This window comes from Rana temporaria, chromosome 7 (assembly GCF_905171775.1).
Source record: "Rana temporaria chromosome 7, aRanTem1.1, whole genome shotgun sequence".
Taxonomy (NCBI): Eukaryota; Metazoa; Chordata; class Amphibia; order Anura; family Ranidae; genus Rana; species Rana temporaria.
In genome coordinates this window covers 112,696,656-112,717,825 of record NC_053495.1, presented here as the reverse complement: position 1 = coordinate 112,717,825, position 21,170 = coordinate 112,696,656, and the positions used below count along the sequence as shown (strand labels likewise).

General features: G+C 45.6%; 1 protein-coding gene across 2 annotated transcripts in view; it reads right to left on the bottom strand.

Moving 5' to 3' along the window:
• The window catches only part of CLCC1 (chloride channel CLIC like 1), a 118,080-nt gene that overhangs the window by 87,068 nt on the left and 9,842 nt on the right, over positions 1-21,170 (bottom strand). For both annotated transcript variants that reach the window (XM_040359833.1, XM_040359834.1), the window contains exons 2-3: positions 14,927-15,067; positions 6,334-6,444 (exon numbers count right to left, since the gene is read on the bottom strand). In XM_040359833.1, the coding sequence (XP_040215767.1) occupies positions 6,334-6,444; positions 14,927-15,058 (243 nt within the window). In that variant the 5' untranslated portion in view covers positions 15,059-15,067. The remainder of the gene's footprint in view (positions 1-6,333; positions 6,445-14,926; positions 15,068-21,170) is intronic.

Here is a 21,170-nt window from a genome sequence, read left to right as displayed (position 1 = left end):
CATTGGAAATTCTTTGGATATACTTGCCAAAATCATTCCCAAACAATCGTTCCCCATGGAACGGAAATCCAGCCAGGAGTTTCTTACAAGGAGTCTCGGCTGACCAATTCTTTAACCATAGGAGTCTACGCATGTGCACCAATAGGAGCGTAAGGTGAGAGGCCTGATGGATTGAATCTTTTTTTGTAAAATTATTTTTATTGAATTTTCAAGACACGTATACAATAACAGGCCACAAGCGTGACCAACAGTGACCGGTCAGAACACAGAGACCGGTGTACAAAAACAGAACACAACAAAAAGATAAAAAAAATTAAAGGGGGGGAGGAAGAAGGGGGGGGGCAGAAATGCTTGCATTGGACATTGTCTACATCAGCCGAACGGAATGGGATGAACAGGAATGAAATGAGGTCAGAGCATAACTGGTCCCCCCTATACAATATAAGTAGAACCTTTTTGCCTACTCCCAACTCCAGTGCCAAGCAAAGGAACGCATGGCCTCACTCCCTCCCAAGGGGCCCATCCGCAATAATAGACTACAACAAGTACCCCTACCAAAGTGAACAATCACCCTGAAGCATGTAGGTTAGTATTCCATCATCCCCTCCAAAGAATTCCCCGACCACTGCAGCTGTTGGACAATCAACTCCTCCACCAACTTAGCCTAATCTGACACCGTATCCACGGAGGCCATCAATCCCCACCCCCCCCATACCTTATCAAACTTGGTCATCGCCCCTCTATTTAAGTAAGTAGCTTTGTAAAATGGGATGGCTCTGTTGACTAATACCTTCCAGGCTGTCACTGTCGGGACTGAGGGGCTTTTCCAAGAAAGGATATTTATTTTCTTGGCATAGAAGAGCAAAAGAATGAGAAGAGTCCTTATAGCCCTAGTCGTAGCCAAGGGTTCAACCAGATGCAACAAACACACCTCCACAGTCATGGGAATTGAGATAGTAGTGACCGACCGAATGCAATCCACCACCGCCCGCCAGTATGCTTTGACCTGGGGGCATTCCCAAAAAACATGCATAAAATTGGCAGAGGGCATGGACCACCGCCAGCAAGCAGATCCCTGACCTCCTAACATTCTGGCTAGTCTGGCGGGGGTCAGGTATATCCTATGTAGAAACTTGTAATGTATAAGTCTGTCCCTTGTAGAAACCAGGGCCTGAAAGGCCGCCCCCCAGACGTCGTCCCTGTCCAGTCCCGAGGTCACTGATTCCCAAGCACGTCTGCAAGGCGACAGCAACTTGGTAGTCTCCTGAAAAAGGTCTTGATAAAGGCTAGATACCTCATGGAAGGCGTTAAGGGGTACTGGGGCCTTTGGACCTCTATAGACTAAGTAGGAGAGTGCCTCATAGGAGCCCACACAGGCAGCTTCCAACGACACCACAGCATCATTCGGAGCAGAGGTCAGCCAACGGTGCGCAACCGTCAACTGGCCGGCCAGGAAATACTTGTAAAAGTTAGGCACCGCCAAACCCCCCTCCCCCATGGCTGCTGAAGGATGGCCAACTTGAGGCGTGGGAGACTACCCTGCCACAAGGAGGAGGAGATCATACTATCTATGGCCCTAAAAATTGACTTTGGTATCCATACCGGGGAGTTCCTAAGTGTAAAAAGCAGGAGAGGAAGGATCTTCATTTTAATAAGGTTGACCCTACCAATGAGGGACAGGGGGAGATTTTTCCAGGAGTTTAATTTCTTAGAGACAGTGTTTAACAATGGGGACACATTGAGGTTGATTAAGTCAGACACTGAGTTCGTAATCTGCAACCCCAAGTACCTAATCTGGGTCACCCACTGTAAAGGGTTGGAAGGGTCAGCCTGACCAGGTGACACATGAGAACAGAGTGGGAGGATTTGGGATTTGGTCCAGTTGACTTTGAGACCGGAGACCTCAGTAAATTTGCTCATCAGTGAGAGTGCGGCATGCAGGGAAGGACCAGTATCCCCAAGAAACAGAACCAGGTCATCCGCATAAACAGTCACTGACTCAAAGTGCCCACCTTGATTCCCCGAATTAGGGGCGAGGATCTCAACGTAATTGCCAGGGGTTCCATTACCAGGGCAAATAGGCCCGGTGACAAGGAACAGCCCTGCCTGGTGCCTCTGAATACCGGAAAAGCGTCCGAAACCTCGCCATTCAGACGAATTGCCGCTACCGGGCTATCATAAAGCAATGATATCCATTTGAGGAACAAAGGACCGAAGCCCATACGCTCCAGTACCTGAGCCATATAGCCCCAATTAATGGAGTCAAACGCCTTTTCAAGATCGAAAAACACCAGGGCCCCCCTGTGGGATATTTCCCCATCAATTTGCGTGTGTGTGCATACCCTGCAAATGTTGATATCAGTAGCCTTCTTAGGCATGAACCCTTCTGGTAAGGAGATATCAGGTGGTCTAAACAGGACATCAACCTGTTAGCTACCATCTTGGTCAATATTTTAAGGTCCATGTTCAACAATGCAATGGGCCTATAGGAGGAACAATAAAGGGGGTCCTTCTCGGGCTTGGGGAGCAAGACCACGTGAGCCTCGTACCACAAAGGGGGCATACTTCCTATCTCCAAAGATTCTTTATAAAGGTTCAGTAGTCTGTGAGACACCACATCCGAGTAGGTCTTATACCACTCTGCTGGGATCCCGTCAGGACCCGGTGCCTTACCATTTGGGAAGGAGGCAATAGCCTTAGGAGAAAAAGAAGCCTCCAAGAGCTCCACTGCCTCCCCAGGCAACACCGGGATCTGAAAGGAGTCCAGCAGGTCCGTCAGAACCTGGCTGTCATACTGTGGGATAACCGCATAGAGGTCAGAGTAGTAGGACACAAAAGTCTGCAGAATACCTTCCCTGTCCCTCACCAGAGTTCCCCCTGCCGTGTATATGCATGGAACGTCACATGGGATCTAGCATCTGCTGCCAAGTAAGCCAGCAGTTTCCCATTCTTGTCCCCTCTCTCAAACAGGTCTTCCGCCTTACATTTAAACGTGCATTGCGTAAGAGATTGTAGGTGAACCAAGAAAGCCTGTCTAGCCATCCGTAACTCTCTAAGTGTAGAGGTAGAGGGCACCTCAGCATGAGCATTCTCACACTGAAACTCATGAACTTGGAGCGCCTCTGACTCGGAATTCTTCTCAATCCTGGCGGCCTTAATAGCTGCAATATACACTCCCCGGGTGGACGCCTTGAACGCATCCCACACCATGTGTCCACCTGCAGAGCCATCATTCACCTCCCAATACTCCGCTATATGTCCAGAGACCAGTGGTTCAACCGACGGTTCGTCCACCCACCCCGGGTGTAGCCTCCGACCACCTCCCCCCCCCCCCCAGGGCGGCACAGTGTCACTTGCAAGGGAGTGTGATCCGAAAGTCCCCCGGCCAAGTAACCGACATCTGTCACCTGCGGCAGGAGGGCCGGATTCGCAAAGGCTAGATCAATACGGGAGGAGGAGCTGACGTGGGAAAGATAGGAGTAACCTCTCTCACCAGGATGTTTCCACCGCCACACCTCCTCCAAAGCCGCCACATCCGCCCAATGTCTGAGGTCCAGATTCCGCACCCGATTCGGGTTAGAAGCATCCAGCCCATAGTCTAGTATATTGTTAAAATCCCCAGCCACCAACAACTTTAGTGGTCCGAAGATGGCAATTTTCTCTAAAATTAGATATAACACCTCCTTGTTAAAGGGGGGAGGGATGTAAATATTTGCTATAGCCAACAGCTGAGAGTCAAACAGTGAGAACTACAATAGCATACCTCCCGTGAGGGTCCGTCACAACATGTTCTATATTACATTGCAGTTTCTTGTGTAGCAGGATGACCACACCCCTGGCATATGAGGAGTGAGTGGAGTGCACTGCTCTCTGTATCCAGTTCCTATTTAGGGAAAGAGTTTTACTACCCACAAGGTGGGTCTCTTGTAGGAGAACAATATGCGGGTTCAGGGATTTAAGATATTGCAGAACTAAAGAGCGTTTGTACTTCGAATTTAAACCATGGACATTCCACGATACAAGCTTAATATCATTTATTAGGTTGGGGGAAGGTAATATACCAATGGGAGGAGCATGCAGACCAAGCTGACCAGGGGAGAGGAGACTGGACACAGAGAGCCACTGGATAACATAGTACAGTATTTCAAAAGAGCATGTCATGAAAAGCACTGCACATTGCACACACACATGGAGCGAGGCCCCAAAGCAGAAAAAGGGTGAAGGCAAAAAGTCAATGTCTCAGATAGAAAAACAGGGGAAAGGCAAAAAAACATGTCAGGAAAAAAAAAACAACAACAACAAAAAGGTAAAAAGTAAGAACATTACAAAAATCCCAACGCCCTGTTTACTCCAGGCGAACCAAACTAAAAAACGGAACCACCGCTGGAGAAACTTTGTACGCAAAAACTAGAAGGCAGATGTGGAACGTCTCAAAAGTCCATTCACTGCAAAAGAGAAAAAAAAATAAAAAAAATTCAGGGGGGTTTCAGGGAGACACGTAGAAATTTCAATCCGTGCTTAACAGTACCTGTTGCTCCTGTCAGCAACAGATGGTTGACCACGCAGAATAGTCCAGCCAGCATTCATCCATGAAGTTCAGCATCAAAGTGCAACCGGAGTACAGTAATCAAACACTGCAGCAAGGAACCACTGCTCCCAGCAAGGACATCTCGAAGAGGTAAGTAACTTCTCTCCCTAGGTCGACCACACCGCTTCCTCAACCCACGACCCCAGCAGACCTCTAGGCCAGCGAATCGAGCCAATCCACCGCTTCCACCGGAGAATCAAAAAATTTTGCAGATCCCCTATGAATCGCCTTCAGGCGGCTAGGATAAAGCATGCTATACACCAGGCCTTTTTCTCTCAAGCGACGACAGACATCTGTAAAGGAGCGCCTCCCCTTCTGCAGCTCCTGGGAGAAGTCAGGATATAGGTGAATCACCGTATTTTCATGCTTCAGCTCAGGGTGCTTGCGGGCCTCAGCCAGGATCATGTCCCGATCCCTGAAATTCAGCAGGCGGATCAGGAACGCACGTGGCCATGCGCCTGCGTGCCTCCTGCCGGTGGGCACCCTGTGAGCGCGCTCCACCACATAAACAGGGGACAGGTTCCGCAGGCCGAGGAGTTCTTTAAAGAAGGATTCCGCAAACTCCACCGGGTTAGCGCCCTCTGCACCCTCGGGGAGTCTGACCACCTGAACATTATTGCGGCGAAGGCGATTTTCAGCGTCTTCAGAATGGGCCATCAGGACCCTGACCTGCTGCTGCAGTTCACCAACCAAGTGAGTGGTGGAGGCCACCTATCTTTACTATGGATATGCGTTGCTCTGCTTCAGACAGGCGGCCCCTGAATTTGTCCATGTCCTGTCTAATCAGCCCACATTCTATGGCCAGGGTGTCAATCTTACCCTCCACGGAGGACTTGCTGTCCGCAATGGCCGCCAGGATCGCGGCGGTGGATCGGCCCTCCAGCATCCCTGGCGGTTCCCTCGCCTCCATCTGCGACCCCTCCAGGTCCAGCGACTCGAGGTCTGCCATCCAGGACTCCGTCTGTACCGCCACCAAGGCTGGGGAAGGTGGCGAAGGCAGCAAGATGGCCGCCGCACGCGTGGTCGGCAGCGGGAACCGGGCCGAATAACTCGCCACCTTCTTCGCCGAGCCACGCTTTCCAGTCAGTCATCGGGAGGACCGGGGCAGCCCCCCGGACAGGAGGAAGAAGTTTTCTGAGCAGGATGGCACTCCAAGGTAAGGATGGAGTCGGATTCAGTGCATGGATGGCAGGAACACAGGCTTAGCACGTCCGTCGGAAAAAAGACCGAGGAGGAAGGCGGGCTCTCGCTCTCCCCCGCTGGTGATCGCACACGGCGGGAGCCCGGCGGAGATAGGTGGGTGTACAGCTGGAGCCCTGGGGATAGTGGAGGATGGATGCCCAAACGCCCCCCCCCCCGAGCGCCGGGAGAAGCAGGCGGCGCAAACGAACAGGACGGAACACGGGATGAAAGGTAGGCCGGGCCGCCCCCACAAGCTGGATGGGACACGGAGATGACCGGGAGGACGGGCAAGGCAGCCCCCACAAGCTGGATGGGACACGGGGATGAAAGAGAGGCCCCACAAAGAGGAACCTACACCATTGCTGCGGCCGACCGCCGCTCTGTAAGGAGGTCCGACGTGACGTGCCACGGCAACCTTGAAACCTGAAATGGCGCCAACACAGGACCCGACAGAGGAGGAGGCTTATGTACTCAGCAGACTCCTCCTACAAACACCTTCGGCCAGCCTTTATACATGTAGCTACAGTATATACAAAATATTAAGCACATGATACAACACTTGCCTTTTGCTTCCAATTATTAGCGTCAGTCTTACAATCCAAGTGATCTGACTGGCAAGAGCCTTGAGCTTGTTCATTAGAATCTTCATTCAGAGCAGTCTTTCCTGTGTGGTACTAAAAGAGAAAAAATTACCACAATAAGCAAAGCACCCATGACAATGTTACCATGTACTTGAAGAGGAACTATACTCATATAGTGAACCTGTTAAAACTACCATAAACAAACACTTGAATTATACAGGAGATTGGCCTCCTGTAAATATTTAAAGGCAGGATTAAGACTGGAAGAGGGTTGGTTCGGTCTCAGTAAAACAAACTAACGTTTTGCGCACTGTTCTCAGTCTAAGACCCAATACACACTATAAAGCCTCAAACACGATCGGATTTCCATCAGACAGACAAATACGTAGAATTTTGTGCGAAGGCCGTTGGCCATGAACTTGGTATGCATACAGATGGCAGAACTTTTTCAGCCAACATACACAAAACAATGTGGTTTTTCAGCTCTTTAGCTCCACCCTTTGGACAACTTCTGCTAATGTTGTCTTATGGTTAGCATTGGTTCGGAGCATGCGTGTTTGTACTTTGGATTTTATTCAGACGGATTTGTGTACACACGATTGAATAATCCGATGGCACACATTTGTTGTCGGAAAATTTGAGAGCATGCTATAAAACATTTGTTGTTGGAAATTCCGACAACAATTGTCCGATGGAACATACAGACAGTCGGATTATCCGACAAAAACCCTGCCATCACACAAATGTTGTCCGAAAATCCGATCGAGTTTACGGACCTTTAGATTCTGCAGATTTTTGGCTTCAGATTTACCAAAACCATGTAGTGCAAGGGCCTGTCTGATTGTGTACAAAATGAAACTCTTAAGTTTTGACCTCATATTATATGGTTTTGGTGAATCTGAAGACAAAAATCTGCATAAAATCTAATAGCGTGTATGGGGTTTGTATTGGTGAGCATATTTTCAGCAGGGGAAGAGCCAAGGTACGACCACATCTGTGCGTCTCTACTTCTTCATTGTCTATTCATATGCTGGGTTGGGTCCCGCCAAATTAAGGGACCGTTCACAATGACCTGCAGCCCAAATCGCTGCTGCCCATGACAGTGTTTTGGGATGGAAAGCAGTGAGGGGGGGGGGGGGGGGGTACATGTGATGGGCAGTCTTTAAAATGTATTTAGTACAGACACTTCATTCATATCACTGCACAGAAGCATGGTGCGCTGCGTTTCTGTGTAGTAACAATTCCCGAACAAAGCAGAAGTGGTGCAATATTTTGTATAGATGTTGGATAATATCAGACCGCTCTGGAAGGCAGTGTGACACTACGTTCTGGTCTGAACATGACACGCACAGAAAACCATTGTCCTGCATGGAAAAACACAGTAACTGCAACTTGTGTGAATAAGTCCTTGAGCTCAAGTGCAGTGTTGTTTGCAGAGAGGTCCAAGACCTGAGCACAGGTACACATTTAATATTTAATTCCAAGTCAGAATTACAAATCCTTTGACAAGCAAAACAGCTTACATATTTGTATTTCAACTGTGTGTTTACCGTCTCCCTTTGAGATTTAAAGTGTATGTTAACGCAAGTTTAACGAAAAAAATAAAAAAAACGAAACAAATAAAAAACATAAATCAGGCTATTTTTTTGTCCGTGTCCTGCTGGGGAGATTTTCCTCCGCCTCATATCACGGAGACATCACAGAAATCTCCCCAAAGTGAGGGGAACTGCCATGTTAGACAGTTCTTACCAGAACATTTGTAAGCATTGGATCATTTATTGCCATTATTTTGCCTTTACATACACCAACTACTTTTCTTTGAATCAAATAAAAGAAACATACAGTACAGGATATTTATCCAATAGTGGACTGAACTATTACTTTTTTGTGCACTGCAAAGAGAGCCATTTGCCTTATATGTCAGGATTTCTGTGGCTGTATTTGAAGGATAAGTTCACCTTTAGTAATGGTTTACGCCCGTACTTTGGGTGTAACATGTAATATGTTACGCTGCAAGACCGGTTTTTACTAAAAGTAAACTTGGCCTCTAAGAAATACAATTTGCATCTGCTCAACAACTGTACATAAAGATAAAGGTCTTTGTCAGGTGTGGCAGTTTAAAACAACCAAATTATCTTAAATAAAAAAAACATTTACAATTTCTGCAAAATGCGCAGGAAATAAGAGCTGCATTTTCATCACAGTTAAGACCAGGGTGTATATAAATCAATGATATAAAAAAAAAAATGCTTTTGGAGTAAAGAAAAAAAAATCTATGTAAAGATAGTTTTCTATTTAAGATACATTAATAATTTAGTTTATTCAGCATGAAATGGAGCTTAGTTATGTAGCATGAGGCTGTATATTCTGCAATATTTACATTTTTTGAAAACTCATTCAATGAATTCAAGCTCTGCAAGCCGAGATAACATGCACTGTATTGATGCATTCACACAATTTTACAGTAACCATGAGATAAAAGAAAGTTTAGGAATATTCCTTTATCCCATGGTTTTGCAAATCTATGTACACTACAAACTGTATGATCGAATCAGTTCTGATATCTCTGTTTTACTAACCTGATAGCTTATTCTAAATAGGAAACCTTCATTTTGTTTGCACATATTAAAGATTCTGGCTGCATGGAGAGGAGCTAGGAGACATCAGCTCCCACTGCGCTTCTCCATAACCAGTCTATAAGCTGCACAGCCTCTGAGGTAACCCCCTCCTCAGCCTCTCTTTCACCAGGGGAACCCCCATGGACCAATTCATGGAGCGATCCGCGGCTTGGCCGACTCCAGCTCCATGGCTGAACACAGGGGACACAGCACAAGCCGCAGCCAACATGGCACCCACTCCCTCCGCCAAATGCGGACACACACGCGGCCCCTCCGGCTCCCACCACGCTCTCTCAGCAGCCAGGTCTCAGGACTCACATCCCCTTGTGGCGCGAGTACTTGGCACATTCACTTTTTCTTGGTGAATAACGAATATTTCAAAACTGCCCTGCGTGTTGCCTGGGCTGAACTTGTCAAAAACAACAGAGCCCATCTTTCTTCCCCCAATTTGTTTTGGGAGGCAGGAAAAGTCTCTCTCAGAGGGAGCATCATCTCTTACACTTCTTAATACAAAAAAACAAACTCGTCTACAATACTCAAGAGGCAGCGAATGCCTTCGTCTAGCCCACCGGGCCCTGACTGTATCCCGCACCCCAGCCCATACGCATGCCTGGCAAGCATTTAAACGCGCCTTTGACCACTGGTCTGCGCAACAGGAGCTCACCAGGCAATCATATTCTGCTCTTTACCATCGGCATGGCAACAAGGCAGACAAGCTTTTAGAAAAACTATGCTCTGGCCACCATCCTCCGACTCATATTCGAGCCCTACGTGCCCCTAACGGAAACACCGTTACTGCGCCTTCTGAGATCAGCTCCCTCCTCACCAACTACTATACACTACTTCCCTCTATTCGGAAGACCCTATAGATACTAAAGTGGCATCAAAATTACTCACGGGAACTAATCTGCCCACCCTATCTGCTGATCAGATTGAAACTTTAAATGCTTCCATCACTTCCGAGGACATATGCTCCACTATTAAATTTCTCTCCACAGGGAAAGCTCCTGGCCCCGATGAATTATTCGCCGAATTTTACAAATTAACAATCGACTTCATTGCCGAAACCCTGGGCCATGTCTATAAGGCGATATGGGCGGAAGGCCCATTTATGCCCTCTGGCTTCCAGGCAGGCATCAAACTTTCTTCCAAAAAGGAAAAAGATCCCCGTCTTCCAGGATCCTATAGGCTCATATCCCTCATCAATGTCGATGCAAAAATTATTTCCAAGATCGTCGATTCTTCACCAGGCTCAATCAGGCTTCGTTTCAGGCCGTTCAGCCACCCTCAATATTCGGAAAGTTCTTCTGGTCCTCGAGTTTGCCAAGACACATCCGGATGTCAACACAGCTATAATATCACTTGATGCCGAGAAGGCTTTCGATAACATCAGCTTTTCTTGGCTGTTTATGGTCATGAGAGCCTTCGGCATGTCAGGCCCAATCCTAAACTTTCTTCAAAAGATGTACATGTCCCCGACTGCACGTCTTGTCACTTCTGACTTTATGTCCCCTGACATTCCACTCACTAAAGGCACATGTCAAAGCTGCCCCCTTACTTTCTAACATTGCCATAGAACTGCTCTCTAGAATCCTAAACTCTCCGTCTGGGGGTCAGCGGCGTCACGATGGGCAATCAAACTTTCAGATCAGCTCTTTTTGCCAACGATATTCTCCTCTTCTATACTAACCCTACCTCAGATATTGCTTACCTTCAAGATTGGTTTGCGACCTTCCAGATCTGCTCTGGCTTGCAGAAAAAAGCAAAATTTTACCACTTAAGCCACGGCTGTCCAGAGCATGGACTGACTCATCCCCGTTCCTAGTGGTTAAACAACATATTACCTACCTTGAATTACGTCTTGGTAAGGAACCATCTTCACTATACGGCTTCAATTATCCTCCAGTTATAACTAGAATTGTACAGGAGTTGGAAGCATGGGCGGCCCCTCCCCCCTCTCGCTTTTTGGGAGATGCCATCTCTTCAAAATGGTGTAATTTGCTAGGTTACTATACCCCCTGCAGACTCTCCCTTTATTGCTTAAGCACACCGATGTCCAAAAAATACACTCAGCCCTGCTCGCTTTTCTCTGGTGTGCCAGAAAACCTAGAATTGAGCTCCAAAAACTTTGTCTCCCGAAGGGTGAGGGTGGGGTAGGTCTACCCAATATTAGATTCTATAATCTTTCATGTTTATTAAGGCAGGGACTTGATTGGCTGTCTGAAAGCTCCCGGTATGCCAACTACATGCTGGAGGGAGCCCTGGTGTCTCTGTTGAACCTCCAGGCCGCTCTCCACTCTAAATTGCGCTGCTTACCGCCTCTCCTAAGATCTAGTTTATTAATCAAAGACACCCTTATAGCTTGGAGAGAGGTGCGGAGACTCCTGGGTCTACCATCCACCATCTCTCACCACTTACCTATACTAGGCAACCCAATGTTCCCCCCTTCCACAGATTGCAAGTCTTCATCCAATGGTCCTCTGCCGGCCTAAAGTCTGTCTCCAATGTTTCCAACCCGCCCAAGAAACTATCAGACCCATTATGGTGCTAATCATGCATTATTCCATACCACCCTCCCAGGTATTCTACCACTACCAGTTAACAAGCTATCTCAAATCATGCTTATCCCCACGTCAAAACCCATGTCAACAGTCCTTTATTGATATCCTGCTAACCAGAGGTCATTACTCTATTTCGGAGATTTACTCCAACCTCATTGTTCATCAGGCTTCCAAGCATCGTATAGTCCCTTTCAACCCCTGGTCATCCATCCTTGACAACCAGGAGGCACCAGCAAAGATTTTAGCAGGCTAATAAAAAATCTGCTCTCTAATAGTCTGCGAAACTTAGAGAGAAACTCAATTCAAAATTGCTCATCGAGCATATATTCCGTATCGCCACAGTACAGCAGATCCTTCTCTACCATCCTGCCCCTGGTGCACCACCCCCAGACCATCTCTCTTCCATAGACTATGGACTTGCCAAAGGATCTCCAATTTTTTGGGCCAGGTTTGACAGTTTATTGACCAGATCCAGCAGATAACTTTACCCAAGGACCCTTTGTTATGTCTCTTCAGTGGTGGCACTCTGCCTGGCTCACTGTCCATTTCCTGCCACGATCATTTACCTCAGTGGGCCCACATCTGCCTCTTGGTGGCTCGCAGAGCCATCATGCAAGCTTGGATACACCCCACTCAGCCTCAGATTGCATCAGTGAAACAAATGCTTCAAGCCCTAGTTCTCACAGAAAAATTGGACACCATCATCAAAATTGTAAGTCTTTAAAGCATTTTATTGTTAGATGGCGTCATCACATTAAACGCTCTCTCACCAGAAGAAATTTCTCTACACATGAAATCCTTCTGCTTTTGGACTGGTATCTATGTGCTGACCTTGCAAACTCATTGGGCAAACTTATAATCCAAGATACCTCCCACCCTGCCCCTCCCCCTTAGACATTCCAATTGTTCTATCCGATCCGTAGCCATCTGTCCATTAGAGTTCTACATGTATTTGGCTATTTTTTTTTAGGGTGGCCCTCCACTTTAAAGAGCACCTGTCATTTCAGATCCATCATGGCAGCGCCAGTTAGCAGGCATCCACTATATATATATATATATATCAGGGCTCGACAAAACCCAGGCGCCAGGTCGCCATGGTGACTGGAAATTGAGTCCTGGCGCCTGGGCTACACCGCAGCAGCTGGGACGTGGCCCCACTGTAGGTATTCGGACTTCAGCCTGTGCTAGCCAAAATTGAGACCGTCGCTTTTTACGAATCAGCACCCTCTGGTAGATGGTCCTGTGATGATCAGCTTGCTCTGGCTGCCTGCCAACTTCCGACATCATCTTCCCAGTTTGACAGCTGGGCAGGCATGTACTGGTCCCCTCCGCTCCTCTGTTCCCCCCCAGCGCTCACCTCTCCCTGTCTTAGTTAAGCAGGGCGACCCCCCCCCATGCTGCTCTGGTCCCCTCCGCTGTCCCCCCCCAGCGCTCACATCTCCCTGTCTTAGTTAAGCAGAGCGACCCCCCCATGCTGCTCTGGTCACCTCCGCTCCTCTGTCCCCCCCCCCCCCAGCGCTCACCTCTACCTGGCTTAGTGAAGCAGCGCGACTGAATGACATGCTCCTCGGGAGTCGGCACCGAGAAGCTCATATGATCCGGAAGGAGGGCTCAGGGCAGCCGCACAAAGCTGTGATATCAGCTTCCTTGTCACCCGTTCTACTGCTATTTCCTTCCCCCGCTCTCCATCCTGTCTGCTGCCATGGAGAGTCTAGATGTAGAGCGGGGGAAGGAAATAGCAGTAGAACGGGTGACGAGGAAGCTTATATCACAGCTGTGTGCGGCTGCCCTGAGCCCTCCTTCCGGATCGTCTGAGCTCCCGACTCCCGAGGAGCATGTCATTCAGTTGCGCTGCTTAACCAAGGAAAGCCAGGGAGAGGTGAGAGGGGACCAGAGCAGCGTGGGGGGGGGGGAGCATATAGAGGACGAGAGCAGCATGGGGGGGGGGGAAGCATATGGAGGAGAGCAGCATGGGGGGGGGAAGCATATGGAGGAGAGCAGCATGGGGGGGGAGGGAACATATGGAGGACGAGAGCAGCATGGAGGGGGGGGGGAAGCATATGGAGGACGAGAGCAGCATGGAGGGGGGGGTGAGCATATGGAGGACGAGAGCAGCATGGGGGGGTGAGCATATGGAGGATCAGAGCAGCATGGGGGGGTGAGCATATGGATGGCCAGAGCAGCATGGGGGGGGTGAGCATATGGATGGCCAGAGCAGCATGGGGGGGGGGGGTGAGCATATGGGGGACCAGAGAAGCCTCGATGGCCGAGCATATGGGGGGCCAGAGCAGCGCGGGGGACAGGAGTACAGGGGACAGAGGAGCATGGAGGAGGGAACAGACAGCTGACTCAACAGCTATGGCCTGGGGAGTTTCTCACTTTCCTGCCTTTACTTGACCCATAACGGGGGGGGGGGGGGGGGCCAAACAAATTCTTTGCCCTGGGTGAAATCTCCAGCAGATTCCCCACTGGTACTGCCTAGAAGAGAAATAATGTAGAATGGCTAGTGAAGGGGGGGGGGGGGGCTTGGGTGGCCGGCACGGGGTGGGGTGGGTTCTTATTTCCCAACAGCCCAGATATGCAGTGCTGGGCAGCCGATTTAAAAAACTGGCTCCTAACTTTTTCAGTTGGCTCCTAGATTCTAAGCAAATTTGTCAAGACCTGAATATATATATATATATATATACATATATACACACACACACACACACACACACACACTATATAACCTACTAATGTTATCCTTGAACTTCCCTCCTGCTAGAACCTTATTGACACCCTTAAAGTGGAACTATACTCACCTCCACTCCAGTGCTGCAGTGTCCGGCAGCTCCCTCACCAGTCGCTGACATCTTAAACTGGTTTTCACTGTCTGGGCTCAGATGACATCACTGCTGTGCATGGGTGGGAGTTTATTCATATCTACCCTTGTCAAGCTGTCCCTTTGTCAAGTTTATATTTGTCAAGTACCCACTGGAGAAAATCGCCATTTGTTTTTGCCCTGCACATCAATTTCACCAAAACAGAATGAGTGAAATAAAGAAATGTTGTATTGTGACCAGAGCAAGCAGCAAATAAAGGTCCTACAAAAGGAAAACGTGTAAAAACTCTCCTGGGAAGATATCCCCTTATTTTCTGTTGTGTCTCCAGGGCAAAAAGCAAAGGGAAATCTCTATGGGACAGATAGCAATATCCTGGGAGGAGTTTTAACCTTCTCTACTATATCTAAAAAAAAAAAGTCAACTGAAAATGATGTGGTGCCTGGGGCAAACATTGGTCTGTCTTCAGACAACAATGAAAACTAAAAAATATAATAAAAAAAAAAAAAAAAAAAAGACTTGGTAGATTACTACTTAGTACTTAGTGTCAATCTACTACATTGGTGACCAGACATACCTGTTTATGGGGCTTCATTCTGCCAGCAGCTGCATCAAAATTCAGCATGTCTCTGGGATCAATCCAGTCATCATCTTGGTATTCCCCATAGCAGGTTACCAGGAAAAAGGAGAGAAGCAGGAACAAATGCATCTTTAAGACCTGGTGAAATAAACAGAAAATTTACAAATGGAAGATATTCGGAACAATTACTTTTCTCCCTAGCAGTGAGTTTACTACAAAAAAAAGTGGCACATCATACAGTCATGTCTTGTATATAAAAAAAGAAAAGCGTGCCCTTGCATCCATTAGCTTTACACTTTAAGTGAGCATGCTCTTTTACCCTCATTGCTGTCCTCCTCAATGTTCACGATCCTACCTCTGGTAAAGTACCTACTGTTTCCTAACCCCAGTACTGCACCTATTCACCATTGCCTAGTTCTGAGCACACACCTGCCACCACCTGAGCACAAAGAGCATAAAGAAAGTGCACATGCAGTTAGACAAAAAAAAAAAAGAAGCAGAACAAAGATCTTGCACAACTTTTAATAAATGTAAAAAATCTAAATGCAAATGCATTCACATGAACCAGGGCCCAAAAATAATAACCAATAATATGCCTCCCAATTTGGATTCGGACTGAAATGAATTGCACATGTCTTAAGCCTCGTACACATGATCGGATTTCCATTGGACAAATCCCTGGAATTTTATCTGAAGGGCGTTGGCCGTGAACTTGTTACAGACGGCAGAACTTTTTCAGCCAACATTCACGAAACTACGTGTTTTTTTTCAGTTTTTTAGCGCCACCCTTTGGGCAAACTTCTGCTAATATTGTGCTATGGTTAGCATTGGTTCGGAGCATGCGTGTTTGTACTTTGGATTTTATTCCGACGAACTTGTGTACACACGATCGGATAAGCCGACAAGACACATTTGTTGTCGGACAGATTTAAAGCACTGAAAAAGGTGAATATTACCGCGCTTATCAGGGGAGAAAACAAGGAGGGAGGGGGGGGAGGGGTGAGGGTACAGCTGCGGCACTGGAAGGTGTATCAAACCATACGTAATTGTAAATAGGGAAGGTAGTGCTGCGCTAGTGGGTGGTGGATAGGTAAGTGTATGGACAGGTGGGGGAAGGGAATAAGATTGGTATAGCTGAAAATGAGAGCAGTATAACCAAAAATAGCATAAACAAAGAATAATCAGTGAACAATACTGGTGCAAATCATATAACTCCACACATTTCTCTTTGTGTGATAAATACACAAAAAAAAAAAAGAAGTAATGAATAGTGCAAAAAATTATATATAACACAACACCTAAATAACTGTGATGGGTAACAATATTAAACAGGTGATAAAAGGTCCTTGAACAAGGCTTAAGCTGTGTCAGCAAATATATATATATATATATATATATATATATATATATATATATATATATATATATATATATATATATATATATATATATATATATATATATATATATATATATATATATATATATATATATATATATATATATATATATATATATATATATATATATATAATCATTTGAAAGTCCAAAAAAAGAAAAAAGTGCTGGTGTAGGTCCGCAGTGTGAGGTTATAAGTGGGTAGATATCCAGTGATCCTTTTAAGATGAATAAGGATGTCCCCTTACCTTACTGCTGTAAGGTAACAGCATATAGATCCAACCACTTTAAATGGTTAACCAGATGGGCTCTGATCCAGGAACGACAGGTCCTCGTTGGAAGTCTCATCCCAGACTAATCAGTATCTCGCCCCAAAGAAATAAAGCATCGATAGTGTGATATCGTTTAAAATTTTAATTCTCGTAACTTAATAAACAAGGGTACTCACATTGTTAAAAATACAATTAGGCATATAAAGCAGAAGGGGGGGGGCAGTCTGTCGCCAACGTCACCTCCGATACCTCTCAGTGGTCTCACTGAGAGGTATCGGAGGTGACGTTGGCGACAGACTGCCCCCCCCCTTCTGCTTTATATGCCTAATTGTATTTTTAACAATGTGAGTACCCTTGTTTATTAAGTTACGAGAATTAAAATTTTAAACGATATCACACTATCGATGCTTTATTTCTTTGGGGCGAGATACTGATTAGTCTGGGACGAGACTTCCAACGAGGACCTGTCGTTCCTGGATCAGAGCCCATCTGGTTAACCATTTAAAGTGGTTGGATCTATATGCTGTTACCTTACAGCAGTAAGGTAAGGGGACATCCTTATTCATCTTAAAAGGATCACTGGATATCTACCCACTTATAACCTCACACTGCGGACCTACACCAGCACTTTTTTCTTTTTTTGGACTTTCAAATGATTATATATATATATATATATATATATATATATATATATATATATATATATATATATATATATATATATATATATATATATATATTTATATTTTTGCTGACACAGCTTAAGCCTTGTTCAAGGACCTTTTATCACCTGTTTAATATTGTTACCCATCACAGTTATTTAGGTGTTGTGTTATATATAATTTTTTGCACTATTCATTACTTCTTTTTTTTTTTTGTGTATTTATCACACAAAGAGAAATGTGTGGAGTTATATGATTTGCACCAGTATTGTTCACTGATTATTCTTTGTTTATGCTATTTTTGGTTATACTGCTCTCATTTTCAGCTATACCAATCTTATTCCCTTCCCCCACCTGTCCATACACTTACCTATCCACCACCCACTAGCGCAGCACTACCTTCCCTATTTAGATTTAAAGCACGCTATCCAAAATTTGTTGTCGGAAAATCCGACAACAATTGTCCGATGGAGCATACAAACGATCAGTTTTTCCGACAAAACCCTGCCATCAAATATTTGTTGTTGGAAAATCCGATCGTGTGTACGGGCCTTAATAATAATGGTAAGCGGGACAAATAGAGAGAATGAATCTCCCTCATGGGGACATAGACTGAAAATAAATCTAACAAGCATTCTAATCTCTCTCCACCCCATCCAAAAAAAAGTGTTTTGTCCTTAGTTGTACTTAGTCTTGATATATTTTGCATCAAATTCCCCAAAAAATGGGAATTATGTTGTGTTCACTAACTTTACTTTTAGTGTATTTTTTACTGAAAAAAAAAAAGGGGGGGGGGGAGTGTGCAAATACAAAAAAATTGCAACTACCACTTTTTTTTCTAAAAATCTACAGGTCCTCCACATTAAGAGCCAGTTCATGCCACAAAATCTTTTTCTGGATGCATTGCGGATGCCTTTTTGCTTACAGTTCACACCACAAAAACTCACTCTTAATGCGTTTCTGCATGCATGTTTTTGATGCATTTTTAGTATGTTCTAGCGTGCTTTGCCCTCTTCTTTTTTTAATGTTTTTAAGGTTTTAATTTTGCTGTAATGCGTTCTGGTGCAATTTGCCGTGTTCCAGTACAGTAAAAATGCAATGTTCTAATTTTGCATTGCGCTGGTGTGAACTATGCCATTGAAACCCATATAATCTACTGTCCGTGCATTTTTGATGAAGAAAAAATACGCACTGGACACCATCCCAAAACATGAAATACATTTCGGGGTAAAAATAACAGGACAAAAAAACTACATATCAACACGCTTGATAAAAAGTACTAGTTCGAACCCTCCTGCCCACCAGGAAGAGGTCTCTGTGAACCACCAATCATATGCGGCTGAGACATTCCCCACCTGCAGCCATTCGTATACAAGTGGGGAGGGGAATGCCTTGGCCGCTTATGATTGGTGGTCACAGTGACACCTTCCTGGTGGGATAGCTCAGAATGGTTGGAACTAGTATCCAATCACTCTTGAGCTTTTCCCAAATGATTGATGTAAAATGAAGACAGGGCCACTTTAAAAGCAAAAGGCAATATTCAATGTAGTGAGAGGTTCTTGTTAACCCTTTTGTTGCCCCTGACATCTGCTAAAAAGCGTGGGGGGGGGGGGGGGGTTACATACATTCTTAGCAGCCTCCACCAACTAAGAACCCATGTAAGGCTCCATTTACACTACAGATTTTGGTGCGTTTTTTGCCAAAGCAACTAAACTCAACTCCATAAAAGCCTATGTGTCTGTGTACACATAGGCTTTTAGGATCTGCTGCGTTGCATTTTCCCCAAGGCTGGCGGTCATAAGAGGCTATGTGTACATGAAGCCTTTGAGGACCAGCCGTCACTTTCCCCAGCCACTGTAGCTGGGGAAGAAGATAATAAAGTGTGATCTGTGCTCCATTAGCTTAATTGGAGGGCCTTGATGTCTCATTAACCAGTTGCTGATCTCTCTATAGCAGTTTTACTGCTACAGAGCAGCCACGCTGCGCAGGTACACGCACACACACACACACACGTGATCCTGCACTTCCGGGTAGCGGGCCCGTTTCCCGCCAGCACACAGAATGGCAGTCTGCCTATGTATACAAGGCAGATTTCCGTTCTTTCAGTAAGGAACGCATGGATCCTGTGTTCCTGCAAAGCAGGGTCATGGATCCATGCCTTCCCCTGGTAAAAGCCCCTCCCCCACTACACGAAAACACTAGCTAGGCACACATTTAACCCTTTCATCGCCCCTGTTAACCCCTTCCCAGCCAGTGCCATTAGTACAGTGACAGTGGATATTTTTAGCATTAAGTGAGTAGTAATCACTGTATTATGGTCACGGGTCCCCAAAAAAAGTGTGAAATTTGTTCGCCGCAATATCACAATCTTTATCAGGAGCTAAAGTGGTTAAAGAAGAAGAGGGAAAAAAAGGGGGGGGGGGAATCACAGATGGGAACTTTTTGTCTTCTATGTGAAAAAATTAAGTTTTGTGCAAAAAAAATACAAAAAAAAAAAAAGGCAAAAATCAAAGTTATGTCAAAAACTATATAACCAACTCAAAAATATTTTTTGGGCCACCTCCCACATACAAACATGAACACAAATGGCAGGGGCTTTGAGTCTGACGCACAAAAGCATCAATTGTGTTACACTATATTGTCAAAAGTATTGGAACACCTGCCTTTACACGCACATGACCTTTAATGGCATCACAGACTTAAGCCTCATACACACGATCGGATTTCCATTGAACAAATCTGTGGAATTTTGTCCGAAGGGCGTTGGCTGTGAACTTCTTCTACATACAGACGGCAAAACTTTGTCAGCCAACAAAACTAAACTATGTGGTTTTTCTGCTCTTTAGTGCCTTTGGGCAATTTCTGCTAATGTTGCGTTATGATTAGCATTGCTTCCGAGCATGCGTGTTTGTACTTTGGATTTTTATTTCAGACGGACTTGTACACACACACACGATTGGCTAATCCGACAGCACACATTTGTTGTCGAAAAATTTTAAAGCACGCTATAAAACATTTGTCAGAAAATCCAACAACAATTGTCTGATGGAGAATACAAAACAGTCGAATTTTCCGACAAAATCCTGCCATTACACCTTTGTTGTCGGCAAAACCGATCGTGTGTAGGGTTCAATATTGAGTTGGTCCACCCTTTGCAGCTATAGCAGCTTCAACTATTTTGGGAAGGCTGTCCACGAGGTTTAGTTTTTCGAGTGTGTCTATGGGAATGTTTGACCATTCTTACAGAGGCGCATTTGTGAGGTTAGGCACTGATGTTGGACAAGAAGTCCTGTCTCGCAGTCTCAATTCATCCCAAAGGTGTTCTATCGGGTTGAGGTCAGAACTCTGTGCATGACAGTCAAGTTCCTTCACCTTAAAAACTTGCTCATCCATGTCTTTATGGACCTTGTTTGTGCACAGTCATATTGGAACAGGAAGGGGCCGTCCCCACAAAGTTGTGAGCATGAAGATGTTTAAAATGTCTTGGTATGCTGAAGCTTTAAGAGTTCTATTCAACGGAACTAAGGGGCCAAGTCCAACGCCTGAAAAAAGACCCCACATCATAATCCCACCTTCACCCAATGATTTGGACCAGTGCACAAAGAAAGGTCCATAAAGACCTGGATGAGGTCCCTGATGTAAAGCGCTGCGCAAACTGTTGGCGCTATATAAATCCTGTATAATAATAATAATAATAATAATGAGCAAGTTTGGGGTGGAGGAACTTGACTGGCCTGCACAGAGTCCTGACCTCAACCCGATAGAACACCTTTGGTATGAATTAGAGCGGAGACTGTGTTAGAATATTATTTCAAATTCATAATTCGGCACTTATAGGTGTTCTATTTTATTCATGGCAAGCTTGCAAAATATATTTGGTTTTATGATTAATCATAATAAATCTTGGTG